At 52.8% G+C, this 24,601-nt stretch overlaps 7 protein-coding genes across 7 annotated transcripts; 1 reads left to right on the top strand and 6 right to left on the bottom strand.

The window, feature by feature from the left end:
• Nucleotides 1-703: 703 nt before the first annotated feature.
• COCVIDRAFT_30641 (hypothetical protein) lies at nt 704-4,326 on the bottom strand (the record flags this gene model as incomplete). The annotated part of the gene is made up of 3 exons (XM_014696405.1): nt 704-4,091; nt 4,159-4,190; nt 4,240-4,326. 3 exons carry the CDS (start codon nt 4,324-4,326, stop codon nt 704-706), a joined length of 3,507 nt encoding a protein of 1,168 aa, XP_014551891.1.
• Nucleotides 4,327-6,513: 2,187 nt separating this feature from the next.
• COCVIDRAFT_111691 (hypothetical protein) lies at nt 6,514-9,763 on the bottom strand (the record flags this gene model as incomplete). The annotated part of the gene is made up of 4 exons (XM_014696404.1): nt 6,514-7,787; nt 7,844-8,087; nt 8,139-8,699; nt 8,777-9,763. The coding sequence occupies 4 exons, from the start codon at nt 9,761-9,763 to the stop codon at nt 6,514-6,516; spliced, it is 3,066 nt and encodes a 1,021-aa protein (XP_014551890.1).
• A 1,522-nt stretch (nt 9,764-11,285) lies between these two features.
• COCVIDRAFT_111670 (hypothetical protein) lies at nt 11,286-15,556 on the bottom strand (the record flags this gene model as incomplete). The annotated part of the gene is made up of 6 exons (XM_014696403.1): nt 11,286-11,618; nt 11,672-11,803; nt 11,851-14,465; nt 14,518-14,793; nt 14,844-14,954; nt 15,034-15,556. The coding sequence occupies 6 exons, from the start codon at nt 15,554-15,556 to the stop codon at nt 11,286-11,288; spliced, it is 3,990 nt and encodes a 1,329-aa protein (XP_014551889.1).
• A 917-nt stretch (nt 15,557-16,473) lies between these two features.
• On the bottom strand, nt 16,474-16,749 carry COCVIDRAFT_111686 (hypothetical protein; the record flags this gene model as incomplete). Its single annotated transcript, XM_014696402.1, has 1 exon — nt 16,474-16,749. The coding sequence occupies one exon, from the start codon at nt 16,747-16,749 to the stop codon at nt 16,474-16,476; it is 276 nt and encodes a 91-aa protein (XP_014551888.1).
• A 1,289-nt stretch (nt 16,750-18,038) lies between these two features.
• On the bottom strand, nt 18,039-19,726 carry COCVIDRAFT_41859 (hypothetical protein; the record flags this gene model as incomplete). Its single annotated transcript, XM_014696401.1, has 4 exons — nt 18,039-18,740; nt 18,828-19,147; nt 19,198-19,608; nt 19,660-19,726. 4 exons carry the CDS (start codon nt 19,724-19,726, stop codon nt 18,039-18,041), a joined length of 1,500 nt encoding a protein of 499 aa, XP_014551887.1.
• A 1,976-nt stretch (nt 19,727-21,702) lies between these two features.
• Nucleotides 21,703-22,434, top strand: COCVIDRAFT_111710 (hypothetical protein; the record flags this gene model as incomplete). Its single annotated transcript, XM_014696400.1, has 2 exons — nt 21,703-22,025; nt 22,092-22,434. 2 exons carry the CDS (start codon nt 21,703-21,705, stop codon nt 22,432-22,434), a joined length of 666 nt encoding a protein of 221 aa, XP_014551886.1.
• A 248-nt stretch (nt 22,435-22,682) lies between these two features.
• Nucleotides 22,683-24,462, bottom strand: COCVIDRAFT_111699 (hypothetical protein; the record flags this gene model as incomplete). The annotated part of the gene is made up of 6 exons (XM_014696399.1): nt 22,683-23,140; nt 23,242-23,646; nt 23,730-24,006; nt 24,057-24,132; nt 24,184-24,291; nt 24,344-24,462. 6 exons carry the CDS (start codon nt 24,460-24,462, stop codon nt 22,683-22,685), a joined length of 1,443 nt encoding a protein of 480 aa, XP_014551885.1.
• Between the last annotated feature and the right edge of the window lie 139 nt (nt 24,463-24,601).

The raw sequence follows: 24,601 nt of genomic DNA, 5'->3' as shown, positions 1-24,601 counted from the left end.
GCATTTGACTTTGTTATCTCTATACCATTGTGTAAAAACATGCCTATAATACGCCTCCGTCACCCAAGCACAAACTAAAAAAAAGGAGCGAGAACCGCATATCATCGGCACTTAGCACGGTCAAATATAATAAAAAGTGTTATTCTCTAGTTATTTCTCCTCTCCACCTCTCCACTCCACCCCTCTCCTCAAAACAAAAGCAAAACACACATTATATATAAACTCCGTCCGCTGCCTTCCAAAGTCCAATCCCCATACTCCCTTACCCATTAAAGAGGGGGAAAAAAAGAAGAAGAAAAAAACGCCGAAATCTCAAAACCCTTCTTTTGTATTGTTCCCCAAGTAAACCCTAAAAGCGGGGGTTTTCAGAAAACTCCAAAGCAATGTAAAAAAAACCCCGACTTATGACCCCATCAAGACCCCCATGACTATTTGTATACGAGATAAGACATATGTATATATAAAGAAAAAAAGGGGAAAAAAACTTCTTTTTTCGCAGCAAAGGAAACACATGCTCTCGCTCGACGGTATGGAGAAAACGGGGAAAAAAAAGCAGAAGAAAAGGCGATTCGTCCAAGGAAAAGAGAAGAGGAGCTCAGTAGTGGTATCACGCGCAACAAAAAAAACAACGAAAACTCAGAAACGCTCAAGTCAAACACGGCGGGGAAAGAAAGGAGAGAAAGAATCAAGGTACGCGTGTTTATCATCCAGCAGGCGACGACGTCATGGGCGACGGCGCATCCGCATCCTGAGCAACAAGACCATTAGCCCCGCGTTGTTGTGCAGCAAACGGTTTTGCATCTGTCATTTTCGCCAGCGCTTTCGTAGTCCCATTTGCCGTCGAGAGATCTGCGACTGAATTCGGGGGCGTAGTTTCCGCCTCTTCGGGGATCGTCTGGCAGTAAGTCTTGAGCACGTGTTTGAGCGCTGGACGACGAATCGGCTTTGAGAGGAAGAAGTCCATGCCTGAGTCGAGACATTCTTTGACATTACTTTCTTCTGCGTAGGCGGTGAGGGCGACAATGGGGGCTGAGAAGCCGGATTGGCGGATGAGACGTGTGGATTGGAGACCGTCGAGGTTGGGCATTTGGACGTCCATGAAGATGAGGTTGTAAGGGGCTTGGCGCTCCATGCTTTCTTTGACCTTGTCGAGAGCTTCCTGGCCGTCCTTTGCAACGGTTACGTCGTACACGTCTTCGAGCTTGAGCATGCGCAAGACGACTTCTTGATTGGTTTTGTTATCCTCGGCGACGAGAACCTTGACCTTATCACCGCGTTTCGTTGCTTCGGCCTCCACGCGCTTCATAGCTGCCACCTGCGAGTTTGGCGACTCCAACGGCTTGTTCGAAGCGAAGAAGGGATGACTGAGACCAACAAGACGGGGTTGGTTGTCCGACTCAAAGGACACTGGACCCGGTGGTGCGGTAGCGGCCGAAGTAGCGACGCTGATAGGGCTGTTAGCCCCGGAACGCAACGAGCGGGCCGACCGTGCATCGTCATGGGATCGACGACGCGGGGGGTCGTCGATCGACATGCTCCGCCGTGGGGTTCCAGTTTCCATGTTAACGATCCTCGAACTGGCACTGCTGTCTGCTCGGCTGGCCACGTGCTTCAGTGGAATGACCATGGTAAACACGCTTCCATGACCGACTTCACTCTTCAGACCAATCGTGCCCTTCATCAAGCCTGCGAGTTGCGAGCAGATACTCAATCCCAAACCAGTACCTCCAAACTTCTTGCTCAGGCCCAAGTCACCCTGGACAAAAGGTTCGAAGATCTTGGAATGTAAATGGTCAGGGATACCTGGACCAGTATCCTCAACCTCAAACTCAAACGTCAGCCAGCGCCCAGGCGGCGGTGTCGCAGCCCGCTCTTGAAGCATGTAATGTGAATACGCATTCGCCTTGTCCATGACGTTGATTGCGTTTGCAGTATCGTAGTGGTTTGGCGTTGCTACTGATACTGATCCAATCTCCGAAGCTGACGTTCTTACCCGCGCCTTTGAGTTGCGTGCCGAGCTTTGCCGTGATTGTATCGAAGCCTTGCGGCTTTCGGGCATGCGGGCCTCTCCAGGGCATCGGATCGTGAGCGTGACCGAGCCACCCTGGGGCGTGAACTTGAGACTGTTGGACACGAGATTGATGACCACCTGCAGTATTCGATGTTGATCTCCGTACAGGATCATGTCCTTTAGCCGGCCAAGCCCGAAAGGACCGAGATCACGCAATTCATTGGGCCGCCCGTTGTCGTCCAGGTTGTTCTCATACGGCCCTTCAAATTCCACGGCTAATTTAATGCCGCCTTCTCTTGCCTGCTTGTCGAAAATAGCCAAGACTTGTGAGCTGATATCTCGCAAGCGGAACTCCTTCTCATCCAAGCTCAACTGCTGTCCGACTTGGTTCTTGCTAAACGTCAAGAGATCCGTCAATAGATTCAGCAGCAAGTCTCCGCTCTTGTAGATAATACCCAAAGACCGTTTCAACTTGACCGGGTCGTCTTCTGACATGCAGACAGCACACATGCCCAGGATACCGTTTAACGGCGTCTTGAGCTCGTGTGAAATGTTTGCAATGAAAAGAGTCTTGCTCTCATTCGCAGCCTCTGCAGCTCTTTTGCTTTGCTCTAACTCTGCCGTTCTCTGTGCTACTCTCTCCTCAAGCTTTTCATACTGCATCATCAATTCGTCCGTCATCTCGTTGAAGGTGGTGGTCAAATCGGTGAGTTCATCGTGGATAAAGTGCTTGCGGTCCTTGACTTTGCTCGGGATGCGAAACTGCCTACGCCTCTCTGCCTCCTTCTTTTCTGCCTTGTTGAGCTTGGCATTTCTGCGGTAATGTATAAATTGACCAAAGAAGCCTTCCTTGTGAGCAAGCGCTGCATCTTCTGAGCCATCGGGCCCGCCATCGTTGTGCGAACTGGAGTCGTCATCTTCAAAGGCCGATGGTGAGACCGTCTTCTTAGTAGCATCTCGTAGCCGTCTGATTGGCTGACTCGAATAATGCGCCACAGGGAACGCAGCAATCAGCATGGCACCAATAGTACCAAAAACACAGGCGAGGATGATATTCCGAAGACGATTGATAGGCTCCCAGACCTCCTTACGCGTCTGCTCAACTACAACCATCCAATCCACCATGGGACTGCGGACGATAGCGTATCCAACCGCAACCTGGTCGCCCATCTCATTTTCCGTAGGGATAATACTACCAGCATTACTAGTAGTACCGGTCGCCTGGGTAAATCCTTTGCGGATGGCCGGGTACTCGGACCAGTCAAAAGGAGGAAGTTCAAGTTCGGTATCGTATTTTCCGTGTCGCTGCATGTTGTTTCTGTGGGTTGGCGGTACAAGAAAGCGTACCTGTACTTTTTCCGGGGGTGTCGGATTCGCGGCATCGTACATGTAGCTTGATGGAAAGACGTTGGTAACGTTGTTGGGGCCAAAAAGGAGAGTCAGGCCACTCTTGTCGAGACCGTCAATGGCATCCACAACACTGGTGATGAGCGAGGCGTCCAGAACAGTCGTGAGCCATCCCAGCGTATCGATGTTGGACGTGTTGTTAATGATGGGCAAGGTAATGGAGACGAGGCTAAGAGAGTCATTAATGCGATACGGGCCGAGCAAGAGATAACTCGTGTTATCGATAGTCCTTCCTTCGAAATGCGCCTTGAAGGTATTAAAAGACGAGTTGAACGGAATAGACTCGACAGTGAATTTAGGATAGAGTTCAGGTATGAAGCCATAGTCAGGGTCGCCTAGCGTTGCATTTTGGCCGTCTGGTTTCTGAACAGGGAGCACGACATCCATCATCGTGACGGCGGTACGGCGAAAGACTGCGCGGTCTGACGAGTTGAAGGGAAAGATTTGGGCCTGGATAGCGATGCGGGTCCGGATATCGCCCGAGAAGATGGCATCGTAATCTTCTTCGACGCGGGCCCAGTTCTCTATCGAGTTATTACCACGATAGTAGCGACCGAGCGCAGCCTGAGGAGAAAGACGGTTCGCTGCTTGTTGGACGAGGATTTGCATGAGAGCCAGGTTCGAGGACAGCTGTGCGGCTTTGAGCGAGGCGGTTAACGTGAGGCGAGTCGATCTACATGGTACAATAGTTAGTATCGAGGGCACCCGGACCCAAGGGCGCTTGAGGAGCGAAGAAATACCGTATGTCGAGCACGAAATTGTGGTTGGTGAGCTACTCATGTCAGCAACAGAAGGCATTGTTAGCAGGCGGGAGTATGTACCCATGTTGCGACTGCGACGACGGCCAGGCCTATGGTCGAGGCCAACAGCACCAAACAGCCTAATTGCTCGCGGATGGGGATGCGCATTTTGGCCATGTCACCGGGCGGCGCAGACAGCAGATGTTGTCAAAGGCAGGGTTAAGGGCGAGGAGCGTCGTGTGTGTCCCATTCCTCGCAGTACATGCAGACTAGTGTGGATGTTGGGGGGACGGGGAAGGGCGGAGGCGTGGTGTCGAGTGAATGGATGTGCAACCACCAAGGGCACAGCAGCAAGGGTACAGGCAGACGGTAGCCGACAATTTAATCAGTCAAGCAGCCCGACCAAGAGCAGCAGGAGGCGGCGGGCGGCGGAAGGAGAGGACAAGAGGCAGTAGCAGCAGAGGACGACAAAGCAGAGCAGGGCGCGGCGGAGCGGCCGTCGGCATGGCGCGTCGGAACCCTGGAGTGCACAGTCGATGTGGGAATGCAGGCCGGACGCTTTGGGGGTTGGTGTGGGAGGAGAGATTACTCTAGCCAGGCGGGTATATCGCTATCTGGCTAGAGGCGCTGACCGTTGGGTGTTCGCTTGCAGCTCCTGTATGGTCAAGGCCAAGCAAGACACAGCTGACAGTGCAGCAATTCGCGCATGGTGACAAGAGCCAGAGACTTTCTCTCGTACCCAATGAGGCCACATGTCGATTGACAGCCCGCCCTAAGACGACGGCCGTCGTGTTGCGTTTTCCTGGCGCGCTCCACCACCTGTCAGTCTGTCACTGCCCTCGCCCGCCCCATTTCATCCGCAAAACCGCACGTTTGGGAAAGCGGCTGGCCTTGGCGTGGCGGGGACGGCGTTCTGGCCTCGTCTTTTATTCCCATCGATCGGCAGATTCGTCGCATGCCTTGCGATCCCCCCCGGTCTGGCGGTTAGGTTCTAGCCCAGCAAATAAAACACACACACACACACACACACACACAAAACCTGCATTTCCCCTTGAGAAATCGTCGACAGGCATCAAGCATGGCTCTTTCGCAACATTTCCATGTTGGTAGCGTGTATGCAATCGGCCCGTTATTCTCCCTTCTCCCCCCCCGCGTGCTTGGGTCGCGGGAAAACCTAAGCATAGTTTTAGTTTAGTACTAGTGCTAATTCAATTCCCTCCCATTCTGATTCCCAAACATCAGCCGCACTTCTACCACGTATTTTGTTTTCTTCACATGCATGTAACATACGCGTCTCTCCACACATACATAAATCATACCACATCTCTCCCCATCTCGCCACTACTCCCGACTAGTAATCACGAAACCCGTCTACCGGGTAGAGAAAAAGTAAAAAAAAAGTCACAACCAAAGACGCCACACACATACACCCCTGCCCTCTCTGCCCCTGATCTGAACATCTGAAGAAAAAACAATGCATACAAAACCCACGCCCTTCCAAGTCCCTCAACCTAGGTGCACATACAAACATACTCTCCACACACGCCCTCTGCATCCCCATCCCCACAGACCACCGCCGCTGTTAGTAATAACGCAATCACCCCATCTCCGTCCCCACCTCCCCTTTAGTAATAATGACCGCAAAAATCCAACCCAACCTACCCCCAAAAACCCGCCTTTCCCTGACTCATCACTACCGGTCGCAAAGAACCGTCGTTTTTACTCTCGCAAGCTTGCGTCAGCCTACTTGCATATTTACTTGGTTTACTAGTCCCGGCACAGCGCGGAAAAGAAAATTTTGCATAAACATTCCTCATACTTACACGTGCAACGAATGATCACGTGAGAAAACGCTTTTGCATGTATTAGGCAGCTGCGGTCCATGTGATGAGTCATCAGGGCAATACGTACGTTGCGTAATCGAGAAGGAGCGACATGTTAGAGAGGGTTTACTGAGGGGTGAAGAGTAGGAGATGGAGGGTTGTGAAGAGTAAACGATCAAAGTAATGTAAAAGTGGAGAAAATTACTATTACCTTACATAGTTGGAAATCCACACATACGCGCGCACTTTCTCTCATCACCACCTTTTTTTTCCTGAATGGTATGAGTTGCATACGTATCCCATCTATGTGACACAGTAAAAAGGAAACCCCCCCTATCCCAGAAACCGAATCGCCTTGATCGTAAAAGATCGGGTATCAAAGAGAAGAAGAAAAAGAAGAAGGGGTGCGAATGTGGAAAACAACCCCCGGGGAAGAGAAGCCCTTGAACATGATGTACCAGTTCCCGAAAAAGCCACAAACACACACACACACACACATACATCCACCTTCACCACGAACCACCTCCACCCCCTACTTCATACCGAACAGATACCTCAACTCCCTAACATCCAACCGTGTCAGATTCTTATACTCTCGTTCATCCAGCGCCGCCCCAATCATCTCGCGCTTATTATCTTGCAAATGCGTAATACGATCCTCCACTGTCTCAGGTACCAACACGCGATGAACATGCACCTCACGCGTCTGCGGCATGCGGTGAGCGCGATCAACAGCCTGGTCTTCGATAAAAGGGTTCCAGAAGGGATCGAGGATGATGACTTGGGATGCTTTCCAGAGGTTGAGACCGGCATTACCTGCTTTGAGGGAGACGAGCATGACGTTTTGGTCCGGGTCGTCCATGAAGGCGCTTACGGCGTCAGCGCGGGCGTCCATTTTCATGGTGCCGTCGTAGCGCTGGTATTGCATGTTTTCTCGGTGGAGGGGGACTTCGATGAGGTCGAGGAGTGAGGTGAATTGGGAGAATACTAACGTCTTCTCGGTTGGGTCGTTGTTGCGGATCTCTTGGAGGAGCTGGATGGTTCGGTTGATCTTCGCGGATGGAACATATGTCTTATCCAGACGACGGAGGTAGCGCTTTTTAGCTGCTTTGCTGCGCATCGACTCTTTCTTCAGCTGAGCCAAAGTCAACTTGGGTTTAGCACGCGCCTTGCCCTTGCCTTTGCCCTTGCCACGCTTCTTCGACTTCTTCTTGGACTTTGCTTTGGGAGCAGCAGAATCACCCGCCTCATTACCGTCTTCCTCTTCATCATCCACAACAAATCCAGCCAAATTGCCTTGCTTATCAACGTCGGGCGCATCCTCATCTTCAGAGTCGGAAACATCAGAGTCGGAATCGTCGTCCTGGGCCTCATCATCCAAGTCAGCCGATGCGAGACGCTCGCGACAATGGACTTTGCAAAAGTGCTTGTAGTCAGTGATCAATTTGGCCCTTAACTCGCCACGACAATGCGGGCACTTGGGTATACTTGTCTCATCGTTGCCATCCTGCTGAGCTGCTCGCATTGCGGGATCGATGAGCTTCTGAACACATTCGCCACAGACCGTATGTCCGCATGGAATGATAATAGTCGGATTAGGGTCAGCCTCGAGACAGATTGGACACTCGAACGAGTCGTGATCCTTTAATCGCACCACGACGTCTGCATTCAATCCCTGCGCTCGGGTCAACAGGTCGTCCTCGTCGATGCCTTCGGTCGCTGGCTGGCTAAGATCTTTGATCAGGTGTGGATGACAGCAGGCCTGACGCAGTCGAAGTAAGAGGACCAAGACATTTGCATAGTTGGCTGGACCTTATTAGCATACAACCCTGCAAAGCCAAAACTAATTTGAGCAAGCTTACATGAAACTGCGTCATTGTCAATGTACTGGTTCATTTGAAGCTGTGTCCTCGTCTCCAAAGCACGGTACAGTTCAAGTTCTGAGTCGCTAAAATCAACGTTGTCAACAACGATATGCTTGGGCGGAATCTTGGAGATTGGCTGTCCGTCCACTTTGGCGTCCTTCTGCCTTCGCAGCATGAGAGATGCCAGCAGGATTCGAACGCGATCCATCCCTTGGCTCCTCGTACGTGTTTGCTTGATGGTCTGAGAAATGTTAGCCTGTAACACGTAAATCCACCAGTACTTATCACTTACTTTAAAGATGTCTGTGTTAAACTTGTTCCACGAACAATAAGGCTTCACGTTGAGGAATCGAATCAACGGGTACAACTCGGCGATGCTGTTCATCATGGGCGTTCCAGTCATGCACAAGCGGTGACGGGCCATGAGGTCTGCGCAGGCCTTTGACGCTTTGCTGTTGCGATTCTTGATGTTATGAGCCTCGTCAATGATGATGCGATACCACATGCACTCGGGTCCAAGCAATGCAAGCTTATCCTTGGCTTTGCGACGAATAGAAGGGTCCTGTGTCTCCTGTTCGTGCAGCATAGACTCTTTTCGGGACTCTTTCTGCTTGTATTCCGAGGTTAAGCAGCCAAAAGTTGTGAGCACAACATCGTACTGACGAAGACGGGAAAATTCGACGTTCTTGCCAGTGCCGTGGTAGAGGTATACACTGAGCTTGTGACGAGGATCAACATGCCGTTCGATTTCTTTTTCCCACTGCCGCATGAGAGCCACAGGCGCGATTATAAGAGTTGTTTTACAGGCCGGATCATCGGGTGGATTCGCACAAATGAGCGAAAGAGCTTGTATCTGAGCATATTGTTAGCAGCGGATTAGCTAGGTTAGACCAGAGAATAGATCATCAACATGTGATCTGATTTACCTACCGTCTTTCCCAATCCCATGTCATCAGCTAGAATACTGCCTTTGTTGTCACCACGTTCCATCTTGAGGAGCCAGGTCAGACCAATTCGCTGGTACTCTTTAAGAGTGCAGGTCATGATGGCGGGTGTTGGCTCTCGCTTCTCAGTCTTCTCAGCATCACCCTTGAAATTCTCAAGGAGCTTCTCTATAGCCTCTGTTTCAGCGACATGACTCCCTGGGAAGCCACCATATTCATCACCGTCGCTATCACCAGCTCCCATGAATGGAGGTACTCTAAGCGCATCCATGTAAGGAGGTAACGCATGATTGGCATAGTAATCGAACCCAACAGTTTGAGCCCCTGGAAATACATGCGGCTGCTGCTGATATCCATAGCTATGACCTGGTGGGTTTGGGGTCATCATGAACTCAGCCAGCTCTGGTACGGACATATAATCCCTACTAGCATTATTGGCCGGCATCGAATGGCCATTGCGGAATGCTCCCCGATAAGCATTGTGCAGTTCTGGAAACGGATCCGAATACGTGGGCGCCCGCATAGGCGGCTGGGGAGATCGTACAGGGGTAGGAGGATCAGACTCGGTCAAATCTACGAAAGCTATTTGATCAGATCGATGCATATTATTTGACTCCCGACGAGGCAATGATTGTGACCACGACTCGAAGGGGGGTGTTGTGATATCTGGACTTGGTTGCCTGCTGATACGCTTGGCCTCAGGGCCGCCGGCTAGCTCTAGGTTACGCTTGAGAGAATGCGATGGCAGGGCGCGAGGTGGCGAATGTGGCCTTCGTATGCCATTTGAGGGAACGGCAGGAGCGTATCCTGGCTGAAAGGCCCGGGCTTGCTCGCGATGCTTTTGGAGCCTTTCAGACATATCATGGAGCTGCTGCTCGTAGTATGGCTTATCGATATCATCAACAGTGGGGAGGATCGCTCTTATCATGGCAATGTTTGCCTGAAGAGCATTGGTGTCATTTGCCATATCCATCCTGGCTAGGCTGACTACCACAGCAGTGTGGCGAGACAAACGAAGCGAATGTAATGGACGTCGAAATGGGGGTTTCGGGACAGGGGAAGTGCGCTGGATGGAGAACAGTGCGGCGTAGACGGGTCTTATAGATCGAGGGCGAGAGTGTAGGGCGGCGGAATGAAGTGGTCAAAAGTGACCGCTGTGCGTAGCCGATTCACCGTGAGGCCCCAAGCGACTTTCAGGCTGCAGTGTGGCCAAATGAAGAGTGAAAGGAAGCCCTGTAAGACAATTGCAATGACACGCCACGACGCGCTGCGCGGTCGTTTCGCCGGGGGTTCTTTTGTGCAACGTAAACTGCGACACCCTCGTATTTCGTCAAACGAGACGATGGCGAAAGAGAAACGAGAAAAACGAAGGAAGAAGTCAAAAGAAAAGAGCTAGGCGCTCCTATTCCACCGTATCGCAAACACCATAGCCTCGTGGTGGGGGGTTGCGCGCACAGAGGACAAAGGGAAGCCACCAGTGTGTCTGTCGCGTCCTCGATTACTATCGATAGGTTGACCCTGGTAAGCCCGCGGCTGAACGTCATCTGGGCTTTGGGTTGCATTGCATCTGCAATGCGGCAAAAGTAATCGCTCAAAGCCTAAATGGTGCCGAATGGGCAGTGCAGTAGATACTCGTTACAAGGCACCCTATGCTATGCTGACACGACTATTGCTGAGGCGAACGGCTGAAGGACTTTTGTTCTGGCAGCTGCGGCTGCACGTCCTCCGGTCAAGAGAAACACGCCAGGCTAGGCTTGGCGCCCTGTACAACATGTACAACGACGTCACGCGAGTTGTGCGAGGGTACACAGCGTAGACTAATTTTTCCAACTCTACGCAGATAATAGTCATACATCACGCATTTGAAAAAAGACACATTAGCAATAGAGAGACAAGAAATAACACATGTATATATGTACCACGATACTACTTCACAGCGGTGCTCCAAGCCGACCAGGTAGATTTCTGCATCTCCAAAGTTTTAAAAAAGAAGCCAAGGTACCCCAAAAGACCACATTTGACGGAAGACCCTTAGAAGTCAAACTCCCCGAAACAATGATAACAGTTAAACGCCGAGATATGCTGGAAAAAACTACCACAGAAAAAAGGTCATGTGAGGCGTGCAGCAAAACTGGATCCAGCACAGTAGAAACGCCAACCGAAAAAATGCTCCATAGCTGGCGTTTGTGAAAACAACAAGGACGATTCTTGCTTTAGCTCCAACCTTCCATCAACGTCATTACTTCGATAACCGGCGTGTTCCCGATTGGCATCGCTACAACGCGCTACTGGCGTTGAGAATGTCGTTCATCGTTCATCGTCGATACTCGTCGAGGTGGGTGTTGTTGATGCAGTTGTCGTTTGGCAGGATTCAGCCTGAAGAGGGCTCGAATACATAACTAATCAAGCCTTCTCCTCTTCCTTTATGTCACACAAACTCAGCTACTGTGACTCCGCAGCAAAAGCTACAACGCACATATATTAGGGTCAATTACTCACAAACTAGCGGACAAGGAACGTACTCTCTCGACACTGCCATTATCCGTCTGATCCACCGCCAACAGGTTGGGGCTATCAGCGCCTCCGCCACGGTCCGTGAAGCCTCGCGCTTCGAGTTGCGGTCGCTTCTTGGGGCTTGTTGTCGACGCCGACGCCGCTCCTGTAGGCGCCTTGTCTTTGCTGTTTCCTGGCAGGTCAAGGTTGGGGATGTGTGATGACGCCGTATACCGTGGCTCACTTGTGTGATCGTAGATTGTGCTTCCAACAGTGGCACAACGGAGAATGGTCTGGATAAGTTGGTTTTGACGAAGGGGTTTGGAGAGATAGTCCTGTTACTCAAGTCAGTATCGAGAATCAATGTAGGGGTCGCGCATCAACTTACATCCATCTGCGCTGCAAGACATTTCTCGCGATCGCCAACCATTGCGTGTGCCGTGAGTGCAATGACTGGTGTAGACGGGATACCGTTCTCGCGTTCCCATTCACGAATCTTAGCCGTGGCCTCAAAGCCACCCTGTATCATGTTAGTTGTGATTCATTATCCAGCGGTGTTCAGCTTACCATGACCGGCATTTGCACATCCATAAGTACGCAGTCGTAGCGCTTCTTCTGGATGTGCTCAAAGGCCTCGAGACCGTTGTTGGCCACAGTGACCCTGTGGTGGTACTTCTCCAAGATTCGGACAGCAAGTTTCTGGTTGACAGCATTGTCTTCGGCCAGCAGAATCTGGAATGACTTGGAATGGTCAGAAACAAGAGGTGCGGCACGGCCATCCAGTGCTGGAATGAGTGCGTTGCCCAAATCGATTGGCAGGCAAGGTGTCGTCATGTAGCTCGAGATACCGTTTTCCAGTGCAGATCGAAGGCTGATGCAGACATGTGGCGTCAGCATGACAAGAGGAATGTACTTGAAGCGCTCGGCAATCCTGAGCTCTCGTGCCGTCTTATCATTGTCGACAATAACGCAGTCGTAAGGCATGTCGGCTCTCTTTGTAGTCTCAGGCACCTCTTCAACCGAGTTGACGACCATGGGTACGAGATCCAGGGCCTTCAAGTGCTCAATGATCTGGTCCGAGAAACCAGTGTTGCCTTGGTCGACAAACAGCACCGTGTGTTGCTTGTATGCGACAAGTTGGGGCTGGATAGCGGTAATCTCTGGCTTGCCGAGACGGACCCTGCATGTGAAGTAGAACACACTACCCTTTCCAAAGTCGGACTCGACCCACATGCGACCACCCATAAGAGTGACGAGACGCTTCGAGATAGACAGTCCAAGACCAGTACCACCAAACTTCCTCGTAGTTGAGCCATCTGCTTGCTGGAACGTATCGAAAATGAGGTTGAGCTTATCGCCACGAATTCCAATACCAGTGTCAGAGACCGCAAACTGGAAAACGTAGTGGTCGGGTCCGCAGTCTTGCTCCTCCGCCATCGATATGGCGACCTTGACCTCTCCATGCTCAGTAAACTTGATGGCGTTACCGACAAGGTTGAGAATAATCTGCCTTAACCTGAAAGAATCACCCACAACATAGTCGGGTACAGTGTACGAAACATCATAAGCAAGGTTCAGCTTTCGCTCGTTGGCCCTCGACGCCAGAGACTTGAGAGCATTGAATATGGTGCCGCGCATGGAGAATGGAATCTCCTCCATAACCATTCGGTTGGCTTCAATCTTCGAGATATCCAGTATGTCGTCGATGATGGTGAGTAGCTGACCAGCGAGGTTGTGTACGATAGTCAACATTTCTCGTTGTGCGTGGGTAAGGTCGGTGTCTAGCGTAAGCTGCGTCATACCAATGATACCGTTCATGGGCGTTCGGATCTCGTGCGACATGTTGGCCAGGAATTCTGACTTTGTCTTGTTGGCCAACTCAGCGGCTTCCCTAGCAGCCGTGTTCCTTTGGATACTCTCTCGCAAACTAGACACCATCTGGTTGATCTTTCTCTTCAGCTCATCCATTTCACCAGAAGCCTCGACGGTGATTTGAGTGAACTTGCCCTCCATTGCAGCGTTGGTGATGTCACCGAAAGCGCGCACCTGCGATGTAAGATTTTGAGCCATGGTGTTGACGTCCGTGGTGATCTCTTTCCAGCGTCCGTCAATGTCTCGCACATCGGCTTGACCACCCATCTTGCCGTCTACACCCACATCGCGGGCTACACGCTTCACAGCAAGAGACCATTCGTCGAGTCTCATAACCATGTCGTTGACGGTGTCTTTGAGTAACCGGATTTCACCCTCGGCATCAACGTGTACTCTTCGGCTCATGTCTCCCTTGGCAATGGCTTGCGTGACCTCGGAGATACTACGCACTTGTAATGTGAGATTCTGGGCCATAGTGTTGACGTTGTTTGTCAGGTCCTTCCATTTGCCTTCGACGTTGTCGACTTGGGCTTGGCCACCGAGGATTCCGTCAGTTCCGACTTCACGAGCGACCTTGCTGACTTCTTGGGCAAAAGTATTCAGGCGGTCCACCATGGTGTTGATGGTGATCTTCAGAGAAAGAATCTCGCCCTGTACCTCGGCCTTGACCTTTCTGCTAAGATCTCCTCGAGCGACAGCCGTCGTGACCTCTGCGATTTCTCGCACTTGGGTTGTCAGATTCATCGCCATACCGTTCACATTCTCGGTGAGGTCTTTCCAGGTACCCTCAACCCCATGCACAGTGGCTTGTCCACCGAGGCGACCCTCGGATCCGACCTCTCTTGCAATCTTGGTGACTTCGTGTGCAAACTGCTGCAGTTGGTCCACCATGCGATTGATTGTGTTCTTGAGTTCGAGAATTTCACCCTTGCACTGGGCTTCGACCTTGCGCGTAAGGTTGCCTTGGGCGACAGCCGTGGTGACCTGAGCAATGTCTCGCACCTGGGTAGTGAGGTTTTGTGCCATGGCGTTGACGTTTACAGTGAGTTCATTCCACATGCCCTTGACACCGGCAATCTCAGCCTGTCCACCGAGCTTGCCCTCGGTGCCGACGTCCCTAGCGACCTTTGTGACTTCAGTTGCAAATGACTGCAGTTGATCCACCATGGTGTTGATGGTCTGCTGTAATTGCAGGATCTCTCCTCGGGCCGGTCGCTCAATTTTGCGGCTTAGATCGCCATGAGCGACAGCAGTCGTCACTACGGCGATCTCTCGCACCTGCTCGGTGAGATTATTGGCCATCATGTTGACTATGCGACATGTTAGTATCGGCCCGATAGCGGGACACGAATCAAGACGTACCACTATCCGTCAGCTCAGCCCAAATACCAGCAACTCCTGGTAAGTTTGCCTGACCGCCCAATCTGCCTTCAGTACCGACCTCTCGAGCGAGGAATGTGACTTGACTGGCGAATTCTTGCAGCTGGTCCACCATGGTGTTGATTGTGCGCTTGAAGAGAGTGATTTCAGGGTCCATTTCCTTTGCATGGATGAGAACCTTTTTGCTCAGATCTCCCATGGCGACAGCCGTGACGATGGCGCCAATCTCCCGCAGTGCTTTCTGGAAAGCCAGGTTGGCTGGATGACGTTAGTCGCAGTTGCTCACGTGTGGCGGGGTTGAGGCCTACCTTGCTGGTGCTTGCCGAGTTCTCGTTTCAGTGCGCCAATGTCCTCGATGCCATGTTCGAACACCATGCTCTGTGTTGTCAGTTGCTTGTTCACTTCCCGGCTCAGGTTGTCTACGTAATATTAGTATATGGCTGAAAATGAAGATAAAATATGCAATGATTATATATCTATGCATGAATTTGCTCGTACCGATGTGTTCGCGCTGGTTCCTAATCTGGTCGGCCTGCTGGTTCAAGTGTACGCGTAGATAATTCAGTTGCTCTTCAGTGAGGGCGGCGGCAGGCTCCTCGGGGCCGCCATTTGTTTCCTTTGCAGCGAGCCAGTTGGACACCCAGATGGCGCGCTCCTTGTTTGAGCCCCGACGAGCCTGACCAGGTGGGGCACTGTTGTTGCGAATGGCACCGGCAGGAGTGTATAGGACGCCATCGTCGGGGGACTCTTGTGCGGGCGTCAGAGGAAATTGGCCTGATTTGGCAGCGGCATGGCTGCACTTGTGCTCAAGAAAGTCTATGCGGCTGCACAGAGCCGACAGCTCTTGTTCTAATTGTGTCTTTTCTTCGCTCTCGGGACCAGGCAGGGCGATTGCATTTGCGGCGGTTTTGGCGCCGTTTGCGGAGACTTGGGCACTGAAGCTGGGGTCTCTGGCGGGATCGTGTTGGCGGGCGAGGTTGCGGATGATGGCTGCGACGCCCGAGTATGTCTCTGCAGCCATGGCGGCAGCGGCGGTGGGCAGCGGCGGCTGGAGTGAGAGGGGTGAGGAAGGATCTCGAGCGATGCTATGTGCGCATTGGAGGCGGCAAGAGCGAGGCGGAAGGGCGAAGACGTCAGTGGTTGGGGATTAGGAGGGGGTTGATGGGCAGATGGTCAACCAGACGTCTGGGGCGGGACAAGAGAGTTTTTACAGAGGAAAAGGCAGCGCAGAGGGAAGAAGGCGAGATGAGGTCGGGTGGATGGTGTCGAAGAGGCGCAAAGGCAGGGAGGCCCCGCCGGGAGAACAGGCGGGCGCGGAAAGAGGATAAGCGTGTCGTGGGTAGGGTGCTGGCGATGGGATGGGCAAATGAAAAGCCAGGGCGTGTTGCAAGCCGGTACAGGCGTGCAAGTAATGTACAGTAGGCGCACGCACAAGCCACAGACCTCTGATGGACAAGGAGAATGAGCGAGATGGCAGGCAGGCTGGCAGGCTGAGGGCAAAAGATGCAGAAGAGGTGAATGAATTGGAGGCTAAACTGTGGTACGCTGCCTCACAAAGGGATCGGCCCAGGAATTGCCGTGTTGGAGGGAGAAGAGAGGGCTGCCATGCTTGCCATGGCATTTGCGCCTGTCAGTTGTCGGCTAGCAGGCCTGTCGGACCACGCCAATTCCATGGCGCCGCACCCAAATGCCACGCCTGCAACGCCCCAGTCTTCCACCACGGCCACCTCGGCGGACGCCGGACGCGACGAGCGAGTCGAATCGAATCCAGTCGAGTCGAGTCGAGTCGAGTCGGGTCGCACACATGCTGCCAGCCTGTCCGCTGGTCCGTCTGCTTGCCTGCCAGCCTGCCCGCCGCAGCTACGGGACGACAACGCCTATGGCCAGGACGCCTGTGCCTGCGCTGTCTGCGTACTCTAGTTGGATACGACAACGGCTCTAGCCTCCTTCCAGCGACGCCCTCGTGACGGTGAAATGAGAGAAGGGGGCTTGCAAAGACAGCGGTGCAGGCCCTGTTGTGGCCGTCACGTGCGGCGACGGCGACGTCATGGCTACGCTACAAGGGCTTTTCGCTCTCCATCTTGTCCTGGCATGGAATATGAACGAGGATACGTTGTGTAAAGATGCAAACCATATGTCTATGTATAGAGGTGCATACAAACAGACAATCCACAGCGATGGAATCGGCCTGCATCGCCTGGGGCGGGCACCCATGGCAAAGCGTGACCGCCTCTGCTCCTAGCAGCAAACGTACGAGCGTGTGCAGGGCAGGGCAGGGCAGTCCGGCCGAGGCGCCACGCTGCACCCACTGCACCCACTGCCCTGTGGCAAATTACCCCTATCCGCATCTGCCACTGGCTCGCTGGCCGCGCTCGCGGGCACCAAACCTCAACGTCGACGGACGGTGAACTCTGTCCACATGCGCCACTAATTTTAACGGTGCGCGACTCTGCCCACACGCCCTCTCCTGTTTGATCGTCCCCTTTTTCCCTCTTTTGCTGCGCACATAGTCAGTCGTCTTTGTTTCACCTGTGCCCATCCCACTCCGCAAGATTGCCCGTCACCAGCCGCCCATGGCCACCACCACCGCGGTAATCTCCTTATCGTGCCTTGCTCGCATCTCAATCTGTGATAGTAGCGTCCATGGGGCTGCTGACGGACGGGAGACGACGAGGGTACGCTGCTCAATGGGTCGACGGGTGGGGTGCGCTCGGACGCCAGACTACCGCCTTGGGTGCTGGTCTTCAGGGTCTCCCCGGAGCCTATAGTAGCGCTGCCTAAGCGCATTCTGTGTCCGCTTACTTACTCTACTTCCCGGCACATGCTGCCCATTCCACTGTGCTCTCTCTACTCGACAACGCCATCTTCTTCTCCACCACCACCCTCATGGCCACACCGCATCCCGCCTAACCATGCCTGTAAACTTTGGCCCTTGCCGGTCAAGACCGCCCATGTGCTCCCGGCGTCTTCACTGCCACGATTGGCCTGCGTAGATCGTAATGGATCGACTCCGCATACATACTATAACCTCCCGTCTGAGCGCTGACACTGCCACTGCCACTGCAGACGGCCTTCATAAACTGCTCCTGCCATGCCGATTGGTTACCTTGCAGAAGCTTATTCAACATGCTGTCCTGCACACTCACATGCAATGTCTACGAAATATTTACACAGTCATACTGCACCTAGACCCATGGCATACTGCAGATTTTTTTTATTTTTTGCCATCAGTCTCTTCCAGCCCCTCCGTTTGATTTCAGCTTCCTTGTCTCGAAGAAAAAAGCAATTCAAGGGCAGCCAAGAGAAAAAAAACAAGTACCAAATCACCCTCCGCCGCGTGCCACCTAGCCTTGGCCAGCCCGCGCTATCCCATAATGCGGGGTCACCAAACCAAAACGCCAACGCGAACAAACACGTCCATCACAATCACCCGCAGGAGACGAGCTCGTAAATCACACCCAAACTATGTCTTTACATTATTACGTGCACTTGCTTAGACAAGACTACCGCAGCTTTTTGGCGTGGGCCACCAAACTCTCAATCACCTGCTCAAACGCATCCTTGTCTCCTAGCGCGCTCTCCATCCGCTTCTGCCAGTACTCAAACACCTCCTTTGCCCGTTCCTGCAGTGCCTTGAGGTGATCAATGTGCATCCGCAGCTCGTCGTCCGTCAAGCCCTCGAGCGCCGCGTCCGTCGTCGCACACAGCTGCGTCGTACTGCTAATGTCCAGTTCAGGAGGTGGTGGGGGCCCTTTTCGCTTGCGCTCGACTTTTGAGCTTGACGAATCCACTGACGTCGACGACTCATTCTCGCGTCTGATGCGCCCCAGTGGTCCGCCGTTGCTGCGCCCATCAGACGAAGGGCGGGGCGAGCGCTCTCCAGGTATGTGGATTGACGGCAGGATAAGCTTCTTTTGCTTCGACGCTGGCAGGATTTCGTCCAGGTCTACGGGCACGCCCAGTGAGACGAGAAACAGTCGTCGTATCCGTGACCGTACCCAGTCTGGTGGCTGCAGTGGTGGCGGTGCAACCAGCTGGCTCCACAGCGAGTGGCTGCGCTCCGACAAGAAAATGGACCGTGTCTCCTCCGGATTGGTAGATATGCTGGGTATGTCTCTTGGCAAAGGGTACATATCCTCCAGGTAAGGCCGTGTTGCGCTAGTAATGTCTTCAGGTGATGTGAGATGCTCAAAGTCCAAGACGGGCTGTACGGGCAAAAAGGTTAGTCAGAATGTCACAGTAACAAACGGTCCAAGCAATACTATCAGTGGGCTAGAATTGCTGCAACTTACAGGACCTGGCAAAGGGGCAGGTACAGGAGCTTGTTCTGGCACTTTATCAAATGATGTCTCTGCCTCGTGCTCGCCTTGCTGAAACCCATCGTCAAAGTCTCCAAAATCGTCGTCACCCTCCCCACCCTCTTCAAACTCGTCAAAGTCCCCAAACCCATCGTCGTCATCGTCATCACCAGCTGCCACGTCTGCTGTGTCATCACCAAAGTCGTCGTCGTTGCCCTCTTGTTGTTGAACCACATCTTTGGCTTCGGGCGCCGCTTCGGCTGCGTCGTCACTCGGATTTATTGTAGATCTGTCATGCGAGGTTGGTGACCCTTCTTCCGTCGTCAATGGTACGCAGGAGGCACCAAGGAAATGCCCTACGTACCTGAGTTGCTGCGCTGCGCCTCCTGTGGTGCCTTGATGACTACATCAGGCTCCGCATCTGCCAGACGCTGCTGATGTGCTTCTGTGCCAGGCACATCACCGTAGCTAGGCTCGTCGGGATCAATCTTCTCAACCACCGTCTTTGGGATGGGCGTTCCTCCTGGCGTAATAGGCCGGTCGCTGACGCTCACGCGTGATGCACTGCGGCTTCGCATGCCTTCTGGCACGATCTCGACCTCGTCGGGCACGGCGTCTTGAGTGCGTTTGTTGTATGCCTCTGTTCCCGGCACTTCGCCATGTGCTGGCGTATCATCGACCCGCTCCACTCGCGTTATTGGGATTGGTGACGACAACGTAAAACGTCTAGCCTGGCCTTCAGACGCATCGGAGAAGTGCTCGTCACTTGATTCGGCTGCATATAGTCAGATACAAGCCGCTCAGATTGGCGAATGATGTAGCATACTGAGCTCCTTCGCACCTGGGTCCTCCAGCTCTACACTCTTGCGGGGTGGTGCTAGCTCGTCCGACATGTCGAGAGCCGCTGGATGTTCGTTTAATCTACACGTGTACAACAGGAGGTTGTGGGAAGTAGATTGGGATTGATATTTGGTGGAATTGGGTATAGATAACAAGAGAAGTGCGTCACGGAGACGAACTACTAAAGACTGCGCCTCCTTGCCTCGACGTCGTCGTGGAGTCTCAGGCACCTGCGATTAGCGGGGAGCGGCGGTCTGGAATCCCGGCCGCTGGCCAGGTAGGAACAACGATTCACCGGAGCTAAGCTCGACCCATGCATCTGTTTGTCCAACTTTTGGATGCGACATTGACGCGCGAGAAGGTCGTGTACATCTGCGCGCATCCACTTCAACTTGCCAATTAACAGTGGTCCAGCAATTACTTCTACGGTCGCGACACGCCTAGCCCAGTTGCGCGTTCGATAGTAGCATCTCCGACCTCAACAACAACTCCTTCAACAAACACCCATCCACCAGCGCCGGCCTTATACAATCGCCAACATGAGCTTCTCATTCGGCCAGCAGAACAGCGGCAGTGGCAGCAGCAGCACGCCTGGAAAGTCTCTGTTTGGCGCTACACCCTCAACTGGCGGCGCAACACCATCTCTCTTCGGCACCGCCAGCAGCACCAACAACACGTCCAGCGCACCCAGCAGTGGCGGTCTCTTCGGCGGCGCCACTAGCAACACAGCCGGATCGGGTCTCTTCGGTGGTGGTGGTGGTGGTGCTGCAGCATCAAGCACACCCGCAGGAAAACCTGGTGGTCTTTTTGGCGGAGGTCAAGCTGGCGCGTCGTCAACACCGTCGGCTTTTGGTAGCGGAGGCTTTGGAGGACTTGGAAAGAAGGAGGGCGATGCGTCCAAGCCAGCCGGGGGATTGTTTGGCGGGGGTGGAGCTTCCTCTGGTGGTGCTGCCTCCTCTTCTACTCCCTCGTTTGGATTCGGTACAGCTGCTAGTGAGTATCCATACACGTCCCGGTCGGCTCTATGCGCCTGCTAACACAAACCTCAGGCTCAGCACCATCAGCCACACCTGCAACAAACAAGACATCTCTTTTCCCCTCCACTACCCCAGCCGGCGCTCCTCCGGGTGGTAGCCTGTTCAGTCAGCCTGCCCAATCTAGCGGTGGAGCCCAATCTGGCTCTTCTTTGTTCGGCCAGCAGAGTAGCCAAACTACTGGAGCCGGATCTTCTTTGTTCGGTGGCGCAAAGCCTGCCACAACCTCTTCTTCCACCCCTAGCCTGTTCAGCTTAGGAGGAAACACAGCAGCCTCCAACGACGCAAACAAGAGCGCTACCCCTGCTGCTGCGCCCACATCCAACCTGTTTGGAGGAGGAAATCAAACATCGACGTCTGGTGGACAAGATGCGAAGACGCCCAAACCTGCGGGTAGCCTTTTCAGTCTTGGAAGCACGACACCTGCTGCTGCGCCAGCAAAACCGTCAGGATTCACCCTTGGCGCTACATCATCCGCACAACCCGCTTCCTCGCAGCCTGCATCCAGCAGCACACCAACCTTGAGCCTAGGTGGAAACACCAGTAGCACAGCAGCTTCTGCGGGTACAGCAACCAGCCTATTCTCAACTGCGGGAACTTCAACGCCAGCTTCGACCGGAAGTGGCTTCGGTTTCGGCAAACCTGCTGCCGCTACTAGCACACCGGCAACTACTGGTGCAGCTACTACCGCCACAACCACAGCGCCCGCCTCAACCGCATCATCTGGAACATCGCTGTTCCCGAGCTTGGGCGGCGGAAGTTCTGCCGCACCCGCAACTTCTGGGGCTGCAACCACCTCAATCACCACCCCAAGCCTTTTCAGTAAGCCCTCCGGAAGTGAGGCGCCTGCATCGAAGCCCAACGCCGAATCACAGCCGGCATCTACTTTGGGTGCTACTAGTGGGACTGCGGGCGGCAATGCGGCCCAGAGTGGGCTTGCAGCCTCAACCGCGGGACCCGCGCCATCGGCGCAATCACGGTTGAAGAATAAGTCCATGGACGAAATCATCACGCGTTGGGCAGCAGACCTATCAAAATACCAGAAGGAGTTCCAGGCTCAAGCTGAGCAGGTGGCCTCATGGGACAGAGCATTGGTCGAGAACTCTGATAAGGTTCGACAACTGTACTCGAAGACCTTTCAGGCAGAGCGTGATGCTGCCGAGGTTGAGAGGCAGCTGACGATGATGGAAGAGAACCAGCAAGAACTGGACTCTTACCTCGACCGCTATGAGAAGGAAATTGACAATCTCATGAAGATGCATGGTGTCAGCGGCAAGAACGAGAGCCTGCGAGGCCCAGACCAGGAGCGTGAGAGAACGTAAGTATATTCTTTTATATCCGCACGTGGTCAGAAAAGTACAAGAAACTAACAAAACCACAACAGTTACAAGCTTGCAGAAAAACTTCAAGACCGCCTCAACGAATTAAACAAAGATCTCACAGAAATGATTGAGGAAATAAACAGCACTTCCCAGACGCTCAGCAAGACTGGCAAGCCAGACGATCCCCTTACAAAGGTCGTCCGCGTCCTCAACACGCAGCTTTCACAGCTCCAGCTTATTGACTCTGGTGCCTCGCAGCTCCAAGAGAAGATCGCAAAAGCCCAGCGTGAGACGCAGCGTGTGGGTGCTAATGGCTGGAATGGACTGGGCTCTGACCCTTCTGCTGATTTCATGAATAGCATGCGTGGAGGTAGGTCGACGCAGCGGTTCGGCGGTGTGTCGTAGAACGTAACGGTATTGGTAGTTAACGGAGGGGGGGATGCCGGGTCGGAAAGGATTAAAGTCAAACTTTTGCTAAAGAGGGGTGGGTGTTTTTTTTTTGCATAACAACTTTGGCGTTTTTTCCTTTTCTCTCTCTCTTAAAGAGTGAAATTTAGGCAAATATTCACGTACAACATCTCATTCTGTTGACCTATCCATTGTGAAAGACGCAAACTAAGCTAGAAAACAGTGAACCTCCCCCCCTTTTTTTTCTAAACCCTATCCTCACGCTTCTTCTCCTCGTCAGCTTCCTCCACAACGCCCTTCCCCGCAACAACCGTCGTCCCATGCACCCCCTCGGTCTCCCTCCTCTTCTCCGTCCTCACCTGCATCCAAACCAGCAGTCCCGTCCACAAACCCATAGCTATGCTGACCGCAATCATAGCCCACATTCCGCGCGTAAAATACGGCGCATAGCTCGCGCCGTAGAAGACGATGCTCCACCACGCGTTGATGGCGTTACTCCCCATATTCATACTGGCAATGACGACGGCACGCAGACTGTCTTCTTCGTAGCGCAGCACGTCGTTGGCCCAGGCGAAGAAGGTGGCTTGGCAGGCGTACACGCTGCCAGCCCAGTAGTACATTGCGAAGTGGATGGTTGTGTTGTGTGGGTAGGCGAGGATGAGGGAGGAGGTTAGGATGCCGGTTATGGCGATCCAGTAGCCGACTTTTAGCATTGTGTATTAGTCAAATGTCGTATATATATATATATATATGTGTGTGTGTATGTGTTTTTAGGGGGAGAGGAGGGGAGGAAGGAAGAAGTACCTAAATACCGTTTCCCACCCATGAAATCCGTCAATGTAGCCCAGAAGAGCGTTGATACGATTCCTACAGCGGGAACCCCGGTTGGATAGTTATTGTTCTGCGTGACTGTGTATTTATTGGTGGGATGCGACTTCATGTACAGTTGCAGCAGGGCGTTTGTGCTGAAAGATTCTGTTTCACCGGCTAGGATCCAGAGGATGACGAAGAAGTACCAGTACCATGTTTTGAAGCAGTGTTTGACGAAGGAAAGGGAGATGGGTGTGCGCTCTGAGACTTCGGGGACGCGGGAAATGGCGAGAGCTTTTTCTGAGGCACTGAGGTAAGGGGCGCGCGTGTTGCGGGGGGTGTCGGGGAAGAGAAGGTAGCCGTAGATTGCGACGGGGAGGGTTATGATGCCGTCGATTACTGTGGAAGTTAGTGAATTAGATTGTTCTTCTTGTATATCGGGGGAGGGTTGGAATTTGTTTCCTTTCTTTGGTGAAACTTACTGAATAGCCATCGCCATCCGCTCATGCCTCGTAGACCATCCATACTGCTGTGGATTCCGGTCTGGATGAACCCACCAATCATGGTGCCTGCAAGACCAGATGCTGTGAAGATTCCAGATCGTTTCCCTAGCTCTTTCTCGGTGTACCATGATCCGAGGATGTAGTGGGTTCCTACGAATGTTGAGGATTCAAACAAGGCCTGAAAGAAGCGGATGGCCATGATATCCTGGGGCTTTTGGGCTGCTGCCGTGACCATTGTTAGGGCGCCCCATGCTACCTTGTATACTTGTTAGTTGATGTAGTAGTGTGAATGGCTATAGATCATACCATGCATAGTGGGAAGAAGTAGCGTGGTTTGACATAGTACAATGCGATATTACATGGCACTTGGCCGATTGTGTATCTTAGTCACCAGTCAGCAGAATACTCCGTGTTTGGCATTCTTCAACCTTACCCTACCGTAAAAACAGTATTGATTTGGTTGAGCTGGTTGCCTTTGAAACTCAGCTCTTCCCTCATACCAGAAACATACGCGTTGTTGAGATTGGTGCGATCCAGGTAACTTTGCACAGCATTAGAGAAGTCTCATTTTGATTTTGAGCACCAACACATACTTGAGAAAGTACATGAGACAGCAGAAAGTTAGGATGAAAAAATCAAGCTTCTGCACCAGTTTGCGCTCTCCAGGCGCATTCTGGTCGCCTCGCAGATAGGCGATGAAGCTGTTCGCCATGCTGAATTGACAACGCCTTCCAGTGGCGAGATGGTTCTCTGACGATGGCTGCAGAGTTTGGGCAAAGTTGTTGTTTTGTAAGGTATATCGATAAACAGAGACTATCACTCCAACCTCCGATTTTCCTTATCGGATCCGT

This window comes from Bipolaris victoriae (assembly GCF_000527765.1).
Source record: "Bipolaris victoriae FI3 unplaced genomic scaffold scaffold_124, whole genome shotgun sequence".
NCBI classification, from domain to species: domain Eukaryota; kingdom Fungi; phylum Ascomycota; class Dothideomycetes; order Pleosporales; family Pleosporaceae; genus Bipolaris; species Bipolaris victoriae.
The sequence above is the reverse complement of the archived record's forward strand: the minus strand, read 5'-3'. Positions and strand labels throughout refer to the sequence as shown.